This window comes from Eleginops maclovinus, chromosome 1 (genome assembly GCF_036324505.1).
Source record: "Eleginops maclovinus isolate JMC-PN-2008 ecotype Puerto Natales chromosome 1, JC_Emac_rtc_rv5, whole genome shotgun sequence".
Taxonomy (NCBI): domain Eukaryota; kingdom Metazoa; phylum Chordata; class Actinopteri; order Perciformes; family Eleginopidae; genus Eleginops; species Eleginops maclovinus.
The window spans coordinates 27,584,733-27,608,217 of NC_086349.1; the positions used below are offsets into that span (position 1 = coordinate 27,584,733).

General features: G+C 42.2%; 2 protein-coding genes across 2 annotated transcripts; one reads left to right on the top strand and one right to left on the bottom strand.

Annotated features, from left to right (window-relative positions):
* Nucleotides 1-4,118: 4,118 nt before the first annotated feature.
* letmd1 (LETM1 domain containing 1) lies at nucleotides 4,119-11,215 on the top strand. Its single transcript, XM_063881449.1, has 9 exons — nucleotides 4,119-4,221; nucleotides 5,095-5,222; nucleotides 5,399-5,514; nucleotides 5,907-5,989; nucleotides 6,082-6,262; nucleotides 7,207-7,308; nucleotides 8,127-8,279; nucleotides 8,537-8,633; nucleotides 9,089-11,215. Exons 3-9 carry the CDS (start codon nucleotides 5,452-5,454, stop codon nucleotides 9,148-9,150), a joined length of 741 nt encoding a protein of 246 aa, XP_063737519.1. The 5' UTR covers nucleotides 4,119-4,221; nucleotides 5,095-5,222; nucleotides 5,399-5,451; the 3' UTR covers nucleotides 9,151-11,215.
* Nucleotides 11,216-11,328: 113 nt separating this feature from the next.
* Nucleotides 11,329-23,467, bottom strand: cd63 (CD63 molecule). The gene is given in 9 exon segments (XM_063881576.1): nucleotides 11,329-11,660; nucleotides 13,591-13,674; nucleotides 15,222-15,239; nucleotides 15,241-15,366; nucleotides 15,911-16,009; nucleotides 16,901-16,975; nucleotides 17,252-17,440; nucleotides 21,823-21,907; nucleotides 23,290-23,467. Coding segments are annotated over 8 exon segments (723 nt in total). The 5' UTR covers nucleotides 21,889-21,907; nucleotides 23,290-23,467; the 3' UTR covers nucleotides 11,329-11,594.
* Nucleotides 23,468-23,485: the final 18 nt, after the last annotated feature.

Here is a 23,485-nt window from a genome sequence, read left to right on the forward strand (position 1 = left end):
ATGCAGTTCTGCACTTTGTGTGTGATTTGTGACGCTCTGCCAGGCCGCCACACTGAAGTGTTGGCTCTCATTCTGCATTTGTTAAGTCCTTGATGACCATCATGTATTCGCTCTAACATTTCTGATCTCTGACCCTGGTATAACTATCCTGCTCACTCTAAGTACCAACCCATCATGCACAGACAGTTCATTTCTCACAGGAAAATACTCTGTTGCACAGCTCAGCTGTGTGTGTGTTATGTGTTCAGGCCACCCATTCTTAATGTACCTGATTATCATTTGGAGTTGCTCATCAGCGGCTGTCTCTGCTCGGATGTCATCCATCTTCGTCGGTGACGCCGGGATGCTGCTCATCACAGCAGCAACGTAACACTCAACATCTGTGTGGCTGTCTTTGCTGTGCGCCGTTCTTTGTTGTGGGCTCCTGGACAGCATGTCAACCACAACCAGTGTTTTTCCCGGTGCGTATTCAGCCTCAAAGTTGAACCTCATCAGCCGCATGAGGAGTCTTTGGCAGGGTACAGGTGTGTTGTCCAGGTCTCGAGTGTTCATCAGTGGAATGAGGGGTTTGTGGTCTGCAATCAGTTTAAATGCAGGCAGTCCATAGAGGTATTCTCAAATCTCTCATAAGCCCACACCGATGCAAGGCACTCTTTTTCTATTAGAGCGTACCTTTTTTCAGCATCACTGAGTCGTCTTGAACAGAATGCCACAGGTCTCCAGTCTTTACCATGGAGCTGTAACAGGACCCCACCAACTCCATAGCTGCTAGCATCAGCTGAGACTACTGTGCTCCTATTAGCATCATAATACACATCAAGGCAGGTGACGTTGTGAGATGCTCTTTGATTTTGCCGAAGGCCGCCTGCTGCATCAGACCCCAAATCCAGATAGATGTGGATCTTAGCCGTTCATACAGTGGTTGACCCACTGTGGCGAGGTCAGGAATATATTCCCCCAAGTAGTTTATCCTGCCAAGGGCTCTCCTTAGCTCTTGGATATTTCCAGGCCGTGAGAGCTTATTGATCGCTGACACTTTCTCCGGATCCGGTCGTATCCCATCTTTGTTGATCACTTGGCCCAAGAAATGTAACTCAGTCTTTCTCAGCATGCATTTCTCTGTGTTCAACTTCAGGCCTGCTGACGCCTAGACGCTCCATTACATTCTGCAGGCGCTCATTGTGTTCACTCATGTCCCTTCCAAAGACAATGATGTCATCCATATAGACTGCAGCTCACTGCAGCCCTTCGACACTCTCTACCATTTTCCTTTGAAAGATTTCTGGGGCGCTGGTGATCCCGAATGGGAGACGTTTGAAGCAGTGCCTTCCATAAGGCGTTATGAAGGTAGTTAGCCTCTGGCTATCCTTGTCCAGAGGGATTTGCCAGAATCCTGAAGCTGCGTCTAGAGATGAGAAAACTGTGGACCCACTCAACTGGCCTATCATCTCTTCAGATGTAGGCAGAATGAACCTCTCTCTTTGACAGCTTTATTTAGTCTCTTTAAGTCGACACAGATGCGTGCCTTTCCATTCTTTTTTGGGACCGGCACCATCAGTGCACACCATTCAGTTGGTTCTGTCACAGACTCAATGATATCGTTGGCCTCCATTCGGTCCAGCTCCCCCTTCACCGCATGTAACAGGGGTCCACTCTTTAGTCTGTTTCTGCGCAACTTCCTGAACGGCACAAGCTCGCTCCCCCTGCTGGTAAACCTGTGCTTTTACCTCCTCGGACTGCCGCACCTCTTGTACCGTCATCTCCAGAGTGAGTTTCGGGATGAGCTGTAGCTTCTGTGACATTTCTTTGTCCGAAATGCCTACCACGATCCTGTCTCTGATGTGTTCCTCTCGTTTTGCACCGAAGTCCCAGTGTTCAGACAGTTCGTAGAGAGCGCGGATAAATGCCTCTGCGCGCTCGCCCACATGCTGCACTCTCTGGTTGAAACAGGCACGTTCGTGAATAAGGTACATCAAACTGGTCTTCGCTTTCCCCCTCTTCAAAGGTGAAAGAGCTCATTATGTTCTCCGCTTCCTTGCCGAGTGCATATGTAACCGATGTATTCATTTATAATATTTATATTTCACCAATAATCAATTTCTATTCATATTTTCTTTGTAAATACTTGTTAGTGTATATTTATTTTGGGGAGCTTTTATTTTGATAAGTATGCTTTTATTTTGTGACTCTAGACATCGTTAGTTCCGGTAGATTCGCGCTACTTTCCTCAGTCGGCTTCAGGTTCCGTTGAGGAGAGGTGTGCATGTTAACGATATCAAGTGAAGTTGCTGTACTGATGTTATTGTGCTCCACACAGTCCTGGATAAAATAAATCTTGGTTGGCAAGGCAGAATATCTCCTCATCTATTCCACATCACCCACAACACAACGCAGAGTTAGTAATTGACGTGTCAGACCAGACCGGCTACACATACACCAGCGTGCTCACTTGAACAGGACCGTCCTCCTTGTCCAGTTTAGTAGCTGTCCTGTAGCGGGAAAATCGTTTTTTCCAGTCAGGCCACTCCGCCGGCTTCTCAAAACAAAAATTCTCCGGTGGTTGAAACTTTGCCAACAAAAAAACTGCAACTCTGTCTAGCATTTCATCCCATTTTAACAAATTATTGACAAGGCACTGGTATAACTTCACCTCTCATCTGAGAGCGCAACGCTGACTGACAGGAATGGCGCGAACTCACTAGGAAGTGAGGTCACGTAATTTCAAAATAAAAGCTCATCCAAGAGAAAGTGATGCAAAAACTGGTGAAAACAACAAAACATGAACAGAAAAGGATTATTGGTGAAATCTATACCTGATACATCAGTACACCAGTTCTATAAGGATTCAGGGGACAATTCGTAACTCGAAACAATTATTTGAAAAAAAGGGAGAATTCCTTCAAGAGTTGAAACAACCGAGCGGATAGCTAGTAACCTCTCTTCCTCTGTCGCCATTGTAGAACTACAGACTAGACTACAAACTCGGCACCAACTTTGACGTAATCGCTCTCAACCCCTCCCCTGTTCGCTGATTGGACCGATAGAATTCTGAGTTCCAGTAATCGTACGTAATGAATTCTTGCCCAGTCTCACTCACAGGAGCAAAATGAAATTGGGTGGAAGTACGTAGGCTGGTATAGCCAGGCTTCCATAACGGTGGGATGCCCTCAGAATAAAAAGGCAATAAAGTCACAAACATTTTACAGACTTAAACAGGTTTTCAAGGTTGTAGGTTGAAGCACATCTTGTCTATATACCCCTGGTGTACCAATCATAAACGGTGGCTCTCTAATCAATACATTTATTTTACATGCATAAAAGTAAAACTACAAACGTTAAACGCAATTGAATTGGATTGTTGCATCATTACGGTAATTTAGAGGCTTTTTGCGTTATTACGGTGACGTCTTTTCCCCCAGCCGTATATTCAGTATCATTGCTGTAGCTTGCTGGCTTTTGAATGGATATTGAGCGTCATTACGGTAACTGGATGTCTTTTTCCTCTGCCGTATATGAGCGCAGTTACGGCAAAGAAGCGTCATCTGTCCCTGCCCTTTGTACCCGTCACTACGGTAAAGAAGCGTCATCTGTCCCTGCCCTTTGTACCCGTCACTACGGTAAAGAAGCGTCATCTGTCCCTGCCCTTTGTACCCGTCACTACGGTAAAGAAGCGTCATCTGTCACTGCCCTTTGTACCCGTCATTACAGTAAAGAAGCGTCATCTGTCCCTGCCCTTTGTACCCGTCACTACGGGAAAGAAGCGTCATCTGTCCCTGCCCTTTGTACCGTCATTACGGTAAAGAAGCGTTTGCGATACTGTTCCCTGCCCTTTGTACCGTCACTACGGTAAAGAAGCGTCATCTGTCCCTGCCCTTTGTACCCGTCATTACGGTAAAGAAGCGTCATCTGTCCCTGCCCTTTGTACCCGTCACTACGGTAAAGAAGCGTCATCTGTCCCTGCCCTTTGTACCCGTCACTACGGTAAAGAAGCGTCATCTGTCCCTGCCCTTTGTACCCGTCATACGGTAAAGAAGCTCATCTGTCCCTGCCCTTTGTACCCGTCACTACGGTAAAGAAGCGTCATCTGTCCCTGCCCTTTGTACCCGTCATTACGGTGATCCAACATGGCGCTGCTGAGTCCTCTTTGACCCGGTTCTGCTGCCTCAGGACAAACAGGATAAATAATGGACTTTATTCTCCCTACCTGCCCTGTCAGTACAGGTATGTTCATAGCTATCTAAGCTTCTCTCGTCCTCTATCTGTCCCGTTGTTCTGTTAGCAATTGAATTCTTGCTAAGTTTAGCTAGCTTGACTTCAGGAAACCCTCAACCGGTTTCTTTCAAAAACGTTTTAATAAAAATACGTAAAATAAGATGTCCTTTTTTAACAGTACTTTACTGTGTCCACCTTAAACTATCTTTTTAATGACTGATGTTTTAATATATCAGATGATCATTAGCATGTAATTGTTGACAGATGATTTCCGGTTGATTTTCTAATAAATGTTCGTTATTTTGTTTGGAGTAATGATATTAGTTTCACATGATTTTCGTATTTATAATTTAAACTCATATTTCTTAATGTTTATCGTCATTGTTATTGGTAAATATTATATTGATGGACGCGAGTGAAGAATAAGTAAGTTTATAAATGGAAACCATCTGTAAAAAAGGTTCATATATATTGTTGTTGAAGGCCTATATAATTGCAATTCCTTAAAGTAATTATAAACGTTATTTGTATAGCTTATTACTAAGCAATGTTTAAATGGAATATACAAAATAAAACTGAAATGAAAATAAAGGCCATGAGAAATTAAAGACAATATAATGAATGAATTCTGAGAAATTGTAACAAATAGCTGTACATTCAGATATACATTCAGATGTACATTCAGATGTACATTCAGATGTACATTCAGATGTACATTCAGATGTACATTCAGATGTACATTCAGATATACATTCAGATATACATTCAGACTATTTTTAGACTTTCAAACATAAAAAAGTGAAATTGTATTTATTGTCTGTCTGTTATTAGATTAAAAAAAGAGACTATTTTAATTTAATCCATTTTCCTCCCCCTCTGCAGAGTCTACTCCACGTCCAAAGTCAGACGGGGGCTCGGGCGATACGTCCAGAGGGTGAACTCCAAATATGAAAGTTTCCTCAAAACACGATTTCCTCGCTTCTTCCAGCTCTATCACACGTTTGTGGAAGGTGAGATCAACTCTCGTACACATTTAGGTCCTGTATCACACTCCTTTCCAACAATATATTCCAGGTCTCGGATACAGATCTTGTCTCTGATTGGCTGAAACACCGAACATATTTCTCATCATTAGCTCTCTTTTTTTTACGTAAACATAACTGATTTTTTAGTTGAATGGTTCCAGGATTCAAGCTGCTGTTCAGAGACGGTAAAGAGGTGAAGACGATAAAGCAGAGGATGTACTCTGACAAGCTGCAGTTCAAGGACCTGCCCTACAGGGACATGGAGAAGCTCAGACAGGTGAGTCCTTTATAAAATACAGTCCCATTATTTATAATATTATGTCTCCATGCTCTAACGTTCAAAAAGCGCTTTATGTTTCTCAGACTGCCTGTGCTGCAGCTCCTCTTTCCACCTCTGTCTGAAACCAGAGCCCAGTCTGCTCTGATTGGTCAGCTGGCCTCTGTTGTAATAAGTCTACCGCTTTGAGATGTCCCGCCTCTTAGCTTATCACGTACATTGGGTTGGTGCGCTAGCCAATAGAAGCGCAAGTGTCCCATCACTATGTCACTATGTTCCAGAAGTAAACAAAGGAGTCCAACTGCAGACCATTTACATGCACTAAAAACCCCAAAAGCAGAATAGGCATTATTATTTTTAACAGCCTTCCTTTCTTCTTTGTTGTTCCTCAGTTCGGCAGAGACGTGGTGAAGGCCGTTCCTCTGCTGGTGATCTCCATCCCTCCCTTTGCCAACTACCTGGTGTTTGTCCTGATGTGAGTCACTGTAACAAAAACCTGCTCTTCATCACCCTGCACAACGGTCTACCTCCCTGTTAACGTATATATACCCCCCCGTGTCCCTGCAGGTATTTCTTCCCCCGGCAGCTCCTGATCCCTCACTTCTGGACCCCCCGGCAGCAGCTGGAGTTTCGGGGTGTGTACCATTCCGTGCGGGTCCAGCAGCACCAGCCCATCCTCTCCGAGCTGCAGAGCCTGCAGGTCTCTGAGGGGGGGCTGCAGAAACGCCTGCAGAACCTCAGCGTTAAAGTAAGAGTGCACCAGGACACACAGAATTCTCCGGCAAGAGACAAATCCATTTTCTATCCTGACATGAAGTACTTTTTACAATTAATGCGATTACATGAAAGTCAAAACGTGCAACAACTTTATTTTAAATAATACAAAAACTGAATACGTCTTCAGTTATTAAATGCTGTACTTTCCTTGCCCCTTTACAAATGGTTTAATGTATTAACAGCGATCAAATAACGGCATCAGTAATTATTGAATCGCTATTTAAACGTGCAATTAATAACTTAGATCAAATTCTCCCAATGGATTTTTATTTTTCACCTTTCTTAAATTTTTGTGTGATTTCTTTTTTAAGTTATTGGTGTAAATTAAACACGTTATCAGAAATATCGTTCTGTGCTGTAGGACATTCTTTTGGTTATGAAAATACGGCTGGTCACTAATGGTTTTATACTTCAGATGTTTAGTTTATAGATCATATTTTAAATGAACAAAATCTAGAAATTTGCCAGAACTTAAAATGTTAAATACAAATAAATCTGGAATTAAAAAAGACTGAATTAAGTGAAACATTAGATGTGTAGACTAGAGTTCATTGTTCAATGTGAGTTTGAAGGTGTAATGATGAACATGTATTACTCAGCCTCTAGACGGCAGTGTTGCTATACGTTTGATCACTTTTAAAATAACCGGTCTTCAGTTCTTTTGACTCCTTTTAAAAGCTTGTTTTGCTTTATTTTTTGGATGTTATTGGTCTGAATAATATATGTATTTTATTAAAGTAAGGGCCTCTGGAGTTGTCCTACATCACCCACATGCTGTCATGTTTCCAGGATCATTGGACTTCTTGCTTTCTCTTCTGCTCATGATCTTGTTTTTACTTCGCTCCATTTTCCTGCTTCATATTTGCATTTAGAAATAAAACAATAAGTGGATAAACGGCGTCTCTGTGTCTCCAGGTGCAGAACGGGGTGACTCCTCAGGTGTCGGAAATCTTGGCCGTGCGAGGTCTGTTCTCCGGACCCCCGCTGGGAATCAAGAGGATGAGCACGAAGCAGATGGTCAGTAACTGACTGACTGACTGACTGACTGACTGACTGACTGACTGACTGACTGACACACTGACTGACTGACTGACTGACTGACTGACACACTGACTGACTGACTGACTGACTGACTGACTGACTGACACACTGACTGACTGACTGACCACTGACCACTGACTGACTGACTGACACACTGACTGACTGACTGACACACTGACTTACTGACTGACTGACTGACTGACTGACTGACTGACTGACTGACTGACTGACTGACTGACACACTGACTGACTGACTGACTGACTGACTGACTGACTGACTGACTGACTGACTGACTGACTGACTGACTGACACACTGACTGACTGACTGACTGACACACTGACTGACTGACTGACTGACTGACTGACACACTGACTGACTGACTGACACACTGACTGACTGACTGACACATTGACTGACTGACTGACACACTGACTGACTGACTGACACACTGACTGACTGACTGACTGACTGACTGACTGACTGACTGACTGACTGACTGACTGACTGACTGACTGACTTGACTGACTTACTGACTGACTGACACACTGACTGACTATGTCTTTCCGCCTGCTGTTTAGTTATAGTGGTTATCTTACATTACAGATAATGAGCTCATGATGGAATTGTATTTAGTTTTATTGTGAAAACCTTAAAGCTTTTATTTTGAAATGGTTAAATAAACTGTAAGCATGAAGTAACATTATGATGGCAGGACTTTTGTAACTGAGTGTTTCCCGCTGTGTTGTTGGTGACTTCAGTAAAATGTACCTCTTTCCTGTGTTCCTTCCTCAGAGAATGGTCTCCCCGCTCCTCTTCCTCACCCCTCGCCTCCCCAGCTTCCTGATGTCTCGCCGGCTGCAGCGTCACGGGTCAGAGCTGCTGCAGCTGGACCGAGCTCTGAGCCGCCTCGGAGTCCAGAACCTGAGCGAGGCCGAGCTCCGACAGGTCCGTCTCTCTCAGCTACCAGGAAGAGGCCGCAAACAGCACTGGGTTTATTTTGAGCCTCAAACTAAATACTTAAAATTCACACTTTCATAGAAAAACAAAATATTTGAATGAAAAAGAAGATAGACGAAGTTTAGGCACTTTTTAATCACCATATTGTGCTACTATGGTGCAAACATCCTTCCAAATCTGTGTGTGTTTAATGTGTAACTCTATATTTATGGATGTTTTTCCTCATGTTGTCTCTGTGTGTGCAGGCCTGTTTCCTGCGGGGTCTGTACAGCAGCAGTCTGAGCGTTCATCAGTGCAGGGAGTGGCTGTCCCGCTGGCTTCACCTGTCCGCCTCCCTCAAAGGTATTTCACTTTCACTTGTATTTCCGTAGTTCTGTGACTGTTTGAGTGTATGCATATCTATCATAGAAAGAAAGCTTTGTGGTTCAGTTCCTCAGGAGACTGAAGGCAGAACACACAAAAAAGAAGCGCCTGATCAGCTGTTTGAAAGACAACCAATCAGCAAAAAGCACTTTGAATGAACACAAACACCAGATGAGCACGTGTCGTTTAAGATGATGTTGGACTCATTCTTTATTCCATGCATGCTTTTACCTTATCTATACCTAATGCCTACATTACCCACAATGCATCTGTAGTCATCAAACCCATCCAATGAGGAACTTAAGTGAATTTACTGCACAGAATTGGATTAAATTTAAACTTTCTGTCCAAATTTCTGCCTACAGTTTGAAGTATGTCTCCTTCATGTGTGTCTGATCTAAAAGGTAATCCTCTCTTCTCTTTATTCCCCGCAGACTCAGAGGTGTCCCTGCTCTTGCACAGCATCGTGTTCCTCTCTGCAAACCACCGACACTGACGGGAAGTCTGACCCAATCTGCTTCCTGTAGACATGTCCACATATCCTTTTCTCGCGCTGATAAAACATTTTTAAAAAAACAGCTTTTGCCAAAATAATGAGCTTCAAGAGAAGAGACACCATGTGCAGCCGAGAGAAATCACGTTGAGTATGGGGTTGGGTTAGGTGTCCCGTGTGCAATAACAGGATTTATTTTGGAGAAATAGCCTGACTCAATGGTGTGTTCATCAGAGGAGTTGAGTTGGGTGCATTTTGACTTGAAAAGGGTGAGGTCAAAATACAAGAAAAGGTGGATTATTGAAATGGAAATGGAAAGCGTCACCTTACACCAGAACAAATGATACATAAATAGTGAGTTGTACAAAATAATATACATCACATTATTTCCACGTGGTCTTTTGGAAGGAGCATTAATTGCGATGCTCTGAACTGTTCAGGTAAATCCTGATCGCTGTTTCTGCATCTGTTACCAATGTTTAAGCTCTGGCTTTCTCTTATTTAGCTCTGAGCTCACACACATCTCAACCTGCAGGGACACAAAGAGCAGATTGTTTTGGAAAAGTTCATTTGACTAAATGTCAGAGCGTGTATCTGGTGCTGTAGCTTCTCATGCATTCACCTCTCTGTGCTCCTCTTTGTTTATAAGGCTGGTCTGAGGGGAAATGGGATGCAACAGGAAGTAGTTTAGACCAATAGAAAACAAGATAGATGTTCATGGATCCTGAAATGTTTGCAGAAGTGGTTTTGGGAGGATTTGCGAGCTCTGTGACGGCACTTTACTTTATTGTTTACTCTCCTTCTCCTGGAGGCTCAACCCGGCGTTTAAAGGGATGGATCTAAAGTTCTCAAATACATTTATACTTCACACCTCTGTGACACTACGCCCCTCTCCTGATGTGAGGAATCTCTACTGGAGTGCTGTATGAACAGGGTTAATTGGATTGTTTTGAAGTGTGTTTCTATGAGGTACTTCTCCTTAATTGATGTTAATTGGACGCAGATTTAGCCAGCTTTACCTTGCACTCAAAAAGTGTTACTCGAGACCAGTCGAGGCCTTGAGACCAATTTGAAATGTCCTGGTCTTGTCTCGGTTCAGGTGGTCTTGACTACAACACTTCCCTCAAACACAACATGACAAAGAGACACACAATGACCATAGAGACAAGTACAGACAGCATAATGTCGTACAAGACATTTGAGACCGTACAAGACGAGCAGGAGGACCAGCGTCCAATAAACCAGCAGGTATTTTGTAGTCTCTCTTTAAGGACCCCCTTGATTTAAAAACCCTCATTCCTCCAATCTGGCTGGTTATTGTGGGGCTCTGGGGACACAGGCTGTACCAATTTACTCAACAATAGAGGCAGCAGAAGATCAGGAACTCCTGTGTTAAGAAAGTAAAACCACTGTTTCATCAATGGACCGTCAGAGATCCGGGTCAAGATTTAGAATAAGGTTCATTGCTGAGTACTTCTCCAGGTAGGAAGTCATTTGAAAGTGTACCAGTGCACCTCAGGAGGAAATACAAATGCATGCAACAGTCAAGAACATGCATCCAGATAAGAATTGCAATACAAATATGAGGAGGTTTAGAGATTAGTGCAGGATTTTGCAAAAAAGAGACATGGATAGAGGATGAGGGGAAAGCTGTGAAAACACAATCAATCAGAGCAGACTGGGCTCTGGTTTCAGACAGGGTGAAAAATCAATAGCTGTCTGAACATTAAACACCTTTAGAGACACTACATCCTGACGAGAACACGAGCCTCTTTAACTGACTGGAGAAATACCTCCTAATATAAACACCATAAATCACACGTCCCTTTAAGAGATCCTGGTATCACAGGATCTCTTTCAGACCCTCCCTCCCTCTGGGTGACAGTAACAGGAAGTGTGAGATGTTGTCAGCTTCCTGTGCCTTTCACAAGATGTTGCACAAATATCTGAAATAATATAACCTGCAAAAGTGATTTCTGTTTAATATATCGGGTTTTGAATGTTGTGTTTGTGCCAATATTATTCACACTGATGCATCTGTGTCTGAAATAAAAACCTGGAAATGGTGCATTAGCTTCCTGTGTTTTATGAAGGGGAAATACCCACTGCTGAAGTTGATGAACTGCTGAAATGTGCAATGCTTTTCTGTGTAATGTACTAAATATTTGAGGCAAATTCAGGTTTAATTTAAAGAGTCTTTAATAAAAACAGACACAGGGAACCAGCAATACATAAATCAGATCCAAAGTCTCTAAACAGAACAAATAGAGATGTTAAAATTCCTCAAAACCAACCATAATAAACCGTGGAGCGGCGATCAAATGGACCTTTATACTTTCCTTAACGAAGCAGAGATTTTGTATAGAAAATATAAACTAACACAACTTGCATAATGTCTGAAGATGAATATTAATAAAGTTTTCCAGATGAAGACGAGGTGGCAGTGATCACATGACCTCGTATCCACTGCGGATTCCTCTCATCAGACAGCAGGCGAACACGATGCCCAGGATCTGCAGGGAAACATTTCATGTCTGGTCAAATGTTGTTTGAAATGAACCGCAAATAAGTCAGACTCAGAGGTGCATCATAATCACTCTCCTCTGAACAGGAACGCAACTCATAGACTTCAGAGTTTCTTTTAAATGTTTCAAATACTTTTTGTACTCTTTATGGTCTGTCTGTAGTCTTTAAGGGCCTGTCTGTAGTCTTTAAGGGTCTGTCTGTAGTCTTTATGGGTCTGTGTAGTCTTTATGGGTCTGTGTAGTCTTTATGGGTCTGTGTGTAGTCTTTATGGGTCTGTCTGTAGTCTTTATGGGTCTGTTTGTAGTCTCTGTTTGTAGTCTCTGTCTGTAGTCTTTATGGGTCTGTGTAGTCTTTATGGGTCTGTCTGTAGTCTTTATGGGTCTGTTTGTAGTCTTTAAGGGTCTGTCTGTAGTCTATGGGTCTGTTTGTAGTCTTTAAGGGTCTGTCTGTAGTCTTTATGGGTCTGTCTGTAGTCTTTATGGGTCTGTCTGTAGTCTTTAAGGGTCTGTCTGTAGTCTTTATGGGTCTGTCTGTAGTCTGTAGTCTTTATGGGTCTGTCTGTAGTCTTTAAGGGTCTGTGTGTAGTCTTTAAGGGTCTGTTTGTAGTCTTTATGGGTCTGTCTAGTCTTTAAGGGTCTGTCTGTAGTCTTTATGGGTCTGTCTGTAGTCTTTATGGGTCTGTCTGTAGTCTTTATGGGTCTCTGTAGTCTTTATGGGTCTCTGTAGTCTTTATGGGTCTGTTTGTAGTCTTTAAGGGTCTGTCTGTAGTCTTTAAGGGTCTGTGTGTAGTCTTTAAGGTCTGTCTGTAGTCTTTACGGGTCTGTGTAGTCTTTATGGGTCTGTTTGTAGTCTTTATGGGTCTGTCTGTAGTCTTTAAGGGTCTGTCTGTAGTCTTTATGGGTCTGTTTGTAGTCTTTAAGGGTCTGTCTGTAGTCTTTATGGGTCTGTCTGTAGTCTTTATGGGTCTCTGTAGTCTTTATGGGTCTCTGTAGTCTTTATGGGTCTGTTTGTAGTCTTTAAGGGTCTGTGTGTAGTCTTTAAGGGTCTGTGTGTAGTCTTTAAGGTCTGTCTGTAGTCTTTAAGGGTCTGTGTGTAGTCTTTACGGGTCTGTGTAGTCTTTATGGGTCTGTGTAGTCTTTATGGGTCTGTGTAGTCTTTATGGGTCTGTTTGTAGTCTTTATGGTCTGTGTAGTCTTTATGGGTCTGTCTGTAGTCTTTATGGGTCTGTGTAGTCTTTATGGGTCTGTCTGTAGTCTTTATGGGTCTGTTTGTAGTCTTTAAGGGTCTGTTTGTAGTCTTTATGGGTCTGTGTAGTCTTTATGGGTCTGTCTGTAGTCTTTATGGGTCTGTCTGTAGTCTTTATGGGTCTGAGTAGTCTTTATGGGTCTGTTTGTAGTCTTTAAGGGTCTGTCTGTAGTCTTTATGGGTCTGTCTGTAGTCTTTATGGGTCTGTCTGTAGTCTTTATGGGTCTGTCTGTAGTCTTTATGGGTCTGTCTGTAGTCTTTATGGGTCTGTGTAGTCTTTATGGGTCTGTTTGTAGTCTTTATGGGTCTGTCTGTAGTCTTTATGGGTCTGTCTGTAGTCTTTATGGGTCTGTTTGTAGTCTTTATGGGTCTGTTTGTAGTCTTTAAGGGTCTGTCTGTAGTCTTTATGGGTCTGTCTGTAGTCTTTATGGGTCTGTCTGTAGTCTTTATGGGTCTGTCTGTAGTCTTTATGGTCTGTCTGTAGTCTTTAAGGGTCTGTCTGTAGTCTTTATGGGTCTGTAGTCATGTCGTGTCTCTATAGTTGTTTTTATGTTTATTTGTAATCATTTCAAGTCTCTTCCTGGTTTGTTTGTGTTTCCTGTAGTCGTGGGACCGCTCAGTCTCAGTTTACCGTCACATTATGTATATTTTTGGTCCTCTGACGGGTGTTACCTGCAGGGCGGCGATAACAAGCGCTCCAACGATCACCCACTGAAGATTGTCCTGCAGCAACTTCAACAACGCATCGTGACAGCCCTGAAACCAGAGAGGAAGAAACATCACCAGAGAGACTCTCTCACACACACACACACACACACACACACACACACACACACACACACACACACACACACACACACACACACACACACACACACACACACACACACACACACACACACACACACACACACACACACACACACACAATTGCACAACTAACCAACTCTTATCTGTAACTGTCACCTTGCTGAATATTTAGAGAACTATTTAAGTAATCAGTTTTAACTTTGACACAACCTGGGCTTGCACATTTATTAAAAGTGACAAAATACAGACCATAAATCGTTACACAAAATAATGAAATGTTTAATACTTTGAAGGGATTCCCCAATTGCTGATTTTTTAAGGTATAAATTGTTGTTATTTATTCCCCTCTTGTGCCACGGTAACAGATACATATCAGAAAATGATTCGGAACCATCTTAGCCTCTGAGGGACGTGGAAAAACTGGGGGAATAAATAATAAAACAAATCATTTAAATAAAGAAACAATTAAATTAAAAAATGATGATTTTTAATAAAATAATAATACAATTAAGAAAAAAAGTTTAATAAAATAAAATTTGATACAATAAATATTTTCAAACATTAAGAAATTTATCCTTAAAACAAATAGAAATACTTTCACTAAAGCCTCTGCTGCGGAATCAATCAATTTCATTTAATGAAATTATTTTAATTAACAGCTGACTTTTAGTTTTTACATGAGCAGCAAGAGACACGAGTTATATTAAACTTCATGTAAACGTCCCCCCCCCCAGGACACCCTGTCGGCACTGTGCCTTCAGTGACAGGCTGCTGCCCCCGCGGTGTCTCAGGGAGAGATACTGCAGGTCCTTCCTTCCTGCAGCGATCAGACTCTATAACCAGCATGGCCCCCGGTAGACCCCCCCCCCCCCATACACAACAGCAAACGGACTAGTTGTGCAATAACTATTTATGTGCAATATGTAGACATAAATATGGCATCACCAGCACCTGCAGTATTACCTGGCTCCATGTCTCTTCAGGATGTGTGTTTTGTAAAGTGTGTGTTTTCTTTAGCTGCACATTTTCTGTAAAGCTGTCTCTGGATCTGTTGCTGCTGTAGCTCATTTACATCCCCCCCTCTGTGGGACCAATCAAGGGATTCTTACTCTGGTTCACATTTTCACAAAGTGAGTACATCCTAAAAAAATAACCCTAACGGCTAAAACAACGTGAATATTTACACAAATATATTCTTTTACAGAAAGTGGCCTCATTGCATGCACCTGTGTGTGTGTGTGTGTGTGTGTGTGTGTGTGTGTGTGTGTGTGTGTGTGTGTGTGTGTGTGATGGTGTAGGTAGGTAAAAAGGCACCGCTGTAATCCCCCATGTGCTCTCTGTCTCGGGTCTCTTCCCTCAGCGAGGCGCTGTCAGCCGTGTGCTCAGCGTGGTTGCTATCAGGTGTGTGCACATTGTCTGACGCTGTGACAGAGCGCTTCATTACTCCGTTTCCTTTCTGTATTCAAACAGTGAATCTGTGCAGCAGTTTTTACCGTCTGGTGAACTATGGCTGGCGTTGGTCATGGTTCCGACTCCACAGTCCTTGTTGACCTTCACACAACACGAGTCCGGCACCGAGTTCTCGTCCGGGCCGAAATTCTTCCAGTCAGAGGAGCTGTTGGAGCCGCAGCACTGCGACTAAAGGGGAGGGGGGGGGGGGTCACAATATCAGAGGTTCACTGCAAGATCCTCAATACAAAATGATCTCAATCTACAGGAAATATGAAGCAGATGTCAAATTCAACCCTGTTTTTGTGAATTTGGGCTTTTTCTTTTTAATAAATGAATGATGCTTAAAGTACAAAGAACCATATTATTGGATTGTTTAAAGAAGTCTATTTTTATTTATATAAATGATTCTGCTTCAAATACTAAGAAGACGCTGACACATTGCATTTTCTCGGTTTAAAAAATAAACATTAAGATTTTTTAAAGATAATTTGTCTGTTTTTAATAAATAAGTTTGACTTAAAATGGAAAGAAAATAGATTTTAAAATCCAATGTAAATCCCATTGGTCCAGGGAGATGCTGCCTTCAGGGTCCAACACAGAAATAGGACACTGTATTGCAGCACCTCTGGCATGTTGTCAGCAGCAGTGTGCAGGTGGGGGTGACTGTGTGTCAACAGCAGCAGCAGGATGTTGTGAGAGGGAGCTGTCTGCAAACACTGTTGAAACTCACGTTCTCCTGCAGCGTGTCCACCGCCAACCTGAAATCATCTGTGCTGTTCTTGTAGTTGTTGATCATGTCTGCCAGACTGTCCTCCACCACCACGGAGAGCTGAGGGACACAAACAGGACATTAACACTCATCCTGCTTCTCGTTTAATGCACATCTCTGTCCTGAACTGTTCCTGAATCTGAGATGCAGGGTCCCACACTGATCTCTCCTCTGAGCACCGGTCCTCCCTCACGTTAAACACAGAGTTTAACCCCAGATCCCCCCCCCCCCCCCCCCGCCTGGGCTGGATTTTCACACACACACACACACACACACACACACACACACACACACACACACACACACACACACACACACACACACACACACACACACACACACACACACACACACACACACACACACACACACACACACACACACACACACACACAGATGGGCCTGTATTGATGCCTCTTAATGTGTCTGATGTATAGGTGTGTGTATGTATAGGTGTGTGTATGTATAGGTGTGTGTATGTATAGGTGTGTGTATGTATAGGTGTGTGTATGTATAGGTGTGTGTATGTATAGGTGTGTGTGTGTATAGGTGTGTGTATGTGTTTGATCATGTGTGTATCTATATGTTAATGGGTGTACAGGTGTGTGTATATAGGTGTATTTTATTCCTCTGGATTGAGAACAGCGTCTCCATGTCCCTCTGTGTCTCACAAACAGAAGACTGATATGAAATAGTGAAATATTATGGTGTCATTTTGTCTTTCAGAGGATCTTTAGGCGTAGGCGGGGATATCACCACAGCTCCTCTTCATTCGTTAGCCTTTGCTAATACTGTGCTACCTGTGATTCAGACAGGAGGGGGTTATTCAAAGTCACTTATTTCTGGGGCAGCAGGTCAGAACTCAGTTATGTATAGTTCTATCAGCTAACACCACTTCCAATGTGTGTGTTCAAACAGCTGCTTTCACACCATAACAGGAAACAGACTCACTTTCTCCCTGTACACGTATCCGCTGATGGCTGCTGCCACCTCGATGACGATGATCATGAAGACGAGGATGGCAAACTGGAGAGAGAGAGAGAGAGAGAGAGAGAGAGAGAGAGAGAGAGAGAGAGAGAAAGAGGGAGAGAGCGGGAGAGAGGGAGAGAGCGAGAGAGAGAGACAGAGAGAGAGAGGGAGAGAGAGACAGAGAGAAAGAGAGAGAGAAAGCGAGAGAGAGAAAGAGAGAGAGAGAGAGCGAGAGAGGGAGGGAGAGAGTGAGAGGTTAACTGATGAGCTTTCTCTATCCAGGATTATTGTTGATGTTGTTGATGTTGTTGTTGTTGTTGTTGTTTGTATTACCGTGGTAACCATGCAGTGGTTCTCCTTCCAGGCGCCACAGCAGCCGAAGAAGGCGATGAAGAAGATGATCACTCCGACGATGATGACGACGATGGGTACTGCGGAGGCCGAGGGGTCTTTGATCACCATAGAGTTGTGGAGGTTCACCTGTATCAGGACCCCCAACACCACCAGAGCCAGGCCGCACAGCTGCAGGGCGCACAGGTCAGAGGTCAGAGACAACATCTATATTCATATGTAGAAGCATCGAGGCAGAACATGCAGGACGTTACAAAACAAGAGAGGAGAATAGCCTAACTCTGCCCCCCTCCTCACTTAACTGGTCTTAATGACTTGAAATTTAGATCAAAAATACGTTTTATAACCCGGGAGAAATTTGGGTTTCATGACCATCGCTGCAACAATGAAATAAACAAAAGAAGAAGAAGAAGAAGAGAACCATTACCTCATACTCACTGTAACGATGAAGCATGGCTGTCATATTAAACATTCAAATAAATAAATGAAGCTTTTTTGGAAACTTCAAACCAAGGTAACGTGTGTTTGTGTATAATGAATCAATATGAATGTGCGTGTTACAGGCAGGCTGTTTGTGTGCTGTGGTTTTCCCTCTTCACTGCAGCTGATCAGTACCTGCTGCTGCACCTGAGACTGGTGGCTGATTAGATCCCCTCACCCTCAGCTGGCCTATCAGCAGTTCCATCGTTAGTAGTGCAGAGAGTGTGTGTGTGTGTGTGGGGGGGGGGGGGTACTGGTCCCCTACGCCTTGGGGGGGGCATCAGCTACATGTTTGTATGATAATATAAAGCAGCCTCCTTTGTGTCTCCTCCTCACACCGAGTCAACAGAGGAGGCTTTAACCAGAAACAGATAGGAAGTTGCAACAGCTTCCTGAGAACAGATCAGATGCTAGATTTGTCACTGCAGGGGGGGTGGGGGGTATTTCTCACATCGGGAGGGGGGGTTCACTCATTTACTCAAGAACTGAAGTACAATTAGAGGTACTTTTACTGGAGGAACATTTTGAATGCAGGACTTTTACTGTGACAGAGTATTCCTACACTCTGGTACTTCTACTTTACTCAAGTACAAGATCTGAGTACTTCTACTTTACTCAAGTACAAGACCTGAGTACTTCTACTTTACTGAAGTACAAGATCTGAGTACTTCTACTTTACTCAAGTACCAGACCTGAGTACTTCTACTTTACTCAAGAACAAGACCTGAGTACTTCTACTTTACTCAAGTACCAGACCTGAGTACTTCTACTTTACTCAAGAACAAGACCTGAGTACTTCTACTTTACTCAAGAACAAGATCTGAGTACTTCTACTTTACTCAAGTACAAGATCTGAGTACTTCTACTTTACTCAAGTACCAGACCTGAGTACTTTGTGTCTGCATGTGTATTGCTTATGTTTCAGGGCGGTATTCCACCAATTAGGAGAAACTACAGTCAGAGACAAATTTCGAAAGTCTTACTTTTCCACTAAACCGCAGAATTCTTCAATCTTTTGCTCAAAAATACAGAAAATGTTTTTTAATTCTCTTTTTTTATTCTTACTTTCCTCAAAATGTTAACTTTTTTTAAGAATCTCAAAATGTGTAAAATAATTGGGTTTCCTCGTAGCTGTACACCACAACACTCAGACTAAACATGTCCCGATGCATGTCCTGCAGTCACAGAGAATCCTCTCTGATAAACTCTATGCTGCTGAACCAGAAGAGATGAGGGTTTGAACAGGAAGTGGGAGAAGGGGCAGGCCTACAGCTGGAAATTAAACATGTTATTGTTGGGGCTGTTGGTTAAACAGGTGTGCCCTCTTGGTGTGCAGGAGGTGTGAGAGCAGCTTTTCTGAGACTATAAACAAATACACATGCAAAAATGTATAAAGATAATACAGAGCAGCATTCAAATGTCTCCAGCAGCTTGCATGCAGCTTCCAAATGTTCAGTACAGCGCCTCAGATATCAAACCTTACCAATGCTTATGTCATCATTTACGGTCATTTACTGACTTCTTTATCATCGTAGTACATACACAGCGGGCTAAAACAAACAGCTGTGAGCAGGAAGTGGAACAGGACACAGATATGAAGCCATCCTATTGTTGCTGTGGAAGATCTAACTGTGTTTCATTTATCCTCCACGATTACAATACTCTTCTCTGAGGCAGCCTGTTGGAGTCTCTGTCAACACACTGAAGCTGCAGGTCAACAGGTCCGGCTCTTTGGAGTAAAACGGATGGATCGTCAGTGACTATCTCTTATTTACTCTGCTCTGTGTGTGTGTGTGAGTGAGCCTGCTAAGCTCTCTGTAGAAACACCAGAGTAAATATTGGCTTTGAGTCAAAGAGGCGCTAATGGCCTTCGTAGGAAAACATGGACGAGTGAACACAGAGCAAACAGAGGATAGAGGAGAGCTGAACAGAGGGATGACAATAACCTGGAGGTTCAGCCCTACATGTTACTTTGTAGAGTTGAACCATTACATAGTTCATTGTTTATTAGTCTGCAGCTTGTTTCTCTGTTAATTCTTTAAATAGTTTAAGTTAAATGAACATTTCCAGTTTCTCAAATGTGATTTTTGGGCTGGGTTTTACTTTGCCGAGCACGTTCTGACAGATGTAAAAACATTTCTATTAAATGTCTAAAGATTGAAACCCGATATATAATCATTTAATACATTTGATGTAGTTGTAACCTCATGTCGCACTCTGTGTAATTATAAATCAGAAGCGTCAAAGCTAAATGTTAGCCTTTATCCCAGTTTGGGTATTTCAATTAAATCATTTCATTCAAATAAAATGAGAGAGTAAAAATGTCTTGTTTTGTCTAAATATCATCAGTTTATTAAAGCTGAACAAACTCCACAGACGTGAGGGGAGAAATGTTATATATAATATATATTTTGGGTGATTTCCAAATTAAATTATTCTACTAAATGTTTGAAACAGTAATAAAATGTCTTGTTTTTCCCTAAAAACCTTTTAAAGATGCATCATTTTAAAAGGGGAGAAATGCTTCTGATATATTTCTTTAAATGAAAGGACTTTGTGAATCTCCTCAGAAATGAAGAGTGCATTACAAATTAAATATATTATTATTAAATGTTGTGTTTTCTTATTTTCTCATTTCAATTGTTTTTTAAAATGGAGAAAAAGACTTACAATACGGGGAATACTCTAAATCTCTGGGTTATGAATACAAAGGAGGACAGATAAAAACGTCCTGTGGTTTCTCTGGATAATACAAATATGTGATGCCCTGATAAAACGAAGCGTCGTTATCCGTCACTTCCTGCTGCCGCTCAGCCGCGCTGCAGCAAAGCGCTCTCTGGCTGTGTGTCAGGTGAGAGGAGAGGTCACATGAAGCCCTTACACAATGAAATCTGGTCATAAGATTCACATTCCTCCTCCTTACACACACACACACACACACTCACACACTCACACACTCACACACTCACACACTCACACACACACACACACACACACACACACACACACACACACACACACACACACACACACACACACACACACACACACAGCAAACAGGTTGATTGGGGAAACGCTGAGAATAATCCAGGATATCTGAGACCAATGTCCTCGTGAAGGAATATTAAACAAACTCTTTGGAGCATCATGTGAGCTGTGGGTGGGGGGGGGGGGTCAGTGTACAGAGGATATAAGTCTCAGAGGGTGTGTGTGGGTGTGTGTTTTACATCAGCTGATTTCACACATGATTTCATGATGTCATGCTTAGAGGGGAGTAACTACACCGAGCCCAGAGTCACGGGGCGTTTGAGAAGCAGAGCGACGGCTGCCGGACAGAAGAGAGGAGCTGATAGCAGCGGACAAAACCACCCTGCTTCACTTCCTGTCTCATGCTAACACAAGCTGCCTTTTAGCGTTGATCATTTTATGATTAATCTATATGTCAGATCATATAGAGAAAGCTCCTTAAACACCAAGATAATGGGTTGAAATGTCCAGAGATATTGACTTTATTGTGATTTAACTCAGAGAAAAGCAGGACATGTCCATATCTGAGAGGCTGGAAACACCGTGTGGCATCAATGCATGATTTATCAAGTGATGAAGACGGAAGAATCCACATGAAAACTGAGTTTTTGTTCTAGTTTTAAGGGTTTTTGCACAGTCCAATCAAGGATTAGTACATTTGCTTTACAAAATGTCCTTGCGGGTTCCTCAAAGTCCAAAGATATTTACTTTAATGTGATATAAAACAGAGGAGCAGCAAAACTACAGATTTGAGGCTAAAAGTGAATTTTCTTACATTAAGGCATTCATTATTATACTCAAATGAGGAGATCCACATTCAAACTGAGTTTGCTCAGGGCGTCTGCACCAACAGCCTTAATTAATCATTTACTCTATTAAAGGTCCTCAAAGTCCAAAGTGAAGCCTTTAAATGTCCAAAGACTTTCCCTTTAATGTGATACAAAACAGAGGAGCAGCAAAACTACAGATTTCAGAGGCCAAAAATATGAACTAACTAGAAGCAGTATAACGTGAAGTCTTAGGAGACATCTACATCGGTCACTCACCCAGAAGATGAAGTTGAAAAAGAAAAGCAGGAATTTGACGCACTTCATTCCTCCCTCGACTGCCATGGCTGCTCAGGATCTGTTCCTGGAATAAAAGATAAATGTAAAACTGTGATTATAAAAGTATACACATGACATCAGCATAATGTGCGCAGCAGCGTGGAAGAGGCGAGTCATCAGGTGGTGACACACTGCCCTCACGTAACTCTGACCACACACCCCCCCATTGTGTGTCTGTGAAATGAAGCTCAAAAATCTAACCTAAAAGATCTGATAGTTAAATACAAATAACAAAATATGTGGATAAATACAGTTTAAAATATCTAATGTAAATCTGAATCTGTAGGTACAGCAGGCACATGGAGTAGTGAAGGAGGTATAAAGTAAATTAAAGAGACAAATGAACATTATTGATCTTGAATCCTTTTCTCATCTATTATTTTCTAGTTTAAGTATTTGAACAAGCAACACAACCTGGGCCCACTTATTTCCTAATATTTATAAAGACATTTGAAAGCTTAGAAACACTTAGGTGAAATAATTCATGTGAAAATGTGTGCTGTTCTGACAGAGTTTCAGGGTAGTACAAGATCACTTACATTAGGTTATTGTTAATATAAATTAACCAATCATTTATTATTATATGTTAAGCTACTCAGTAAATAGTATAGTAAATATCAAGTATCTTAAAGTAACCCCACTTTCAACAGTATTTGCTTCAATCAGTAACATTTGGATTTTTCAGCTAAATACAATCATTGAATACATATGGTGCTTAAATGGGCTGTCCTGCATAATGACTATTTTAACTTTTGGTACCTAAAGTATAGTTTAGATAGATGGTTTATTGATCATACATTGGGAAATGATCTTGAGAGCAGCAGTGTGTTCAGGCAGTAACACATGGGTTAGTGTTAGGGTTAACCTAACCCTAAAAAGAGGGAATAAAGTCAAACCAAAATGAAATTAAAATAAACAACTACCTAAGAAGTAGAAGCCAGTAGTAACACTATTCCCTAGCTACACTACACTGCAGTACTTCCACTTTAACTAAAGTAAATAAATGCACTCCTCCCTCCTCTGATGAAGGGGAAGGAAACATGACTGTCTGATAAGTACGGTGGCCGGCAGGTGTTACCGCGTTACGGCCATTATGGCCCACAACATTTCCCCTCGGTTCAGAGGACCTGATCCCGGACCGTTAATCACTGAGAAGTTACCAACAATAACTGCTTTGTCCCGGCCTAATCACTTCAGTAACCACAGCCACCTCCTCTTATTTAATATATGACAGTCTGATAACTAAGTTAGTGTTAAATACACACGTTTCCATCTCGGATATGTCTCTTAAAACTGCTTTTAACCACGTTTTAATAAAGTTTAACCCCAAGTTATATAGTTGTTAACATTAGAACAGTGAGAATCATTCATGTTAGTTGGATTCAAAGCAGTGTTGTTGAAGTTTACCTTTCAGGAGAAGTTGTATAAATCCTCTAATGAGAGTCGGAGAAATGTTTAATATTCGGAGGAACTTCAGCGGTTTGTTGTTGCCTCAGAAAACCGCTCGCTTTATAGACTCTGTGCTGCGTTCAGGGGCTGCTCGGTAAAGACACACCTCACCGCTATATACTTCCACTTGTACTTCAACGGTTAATTTACGGAA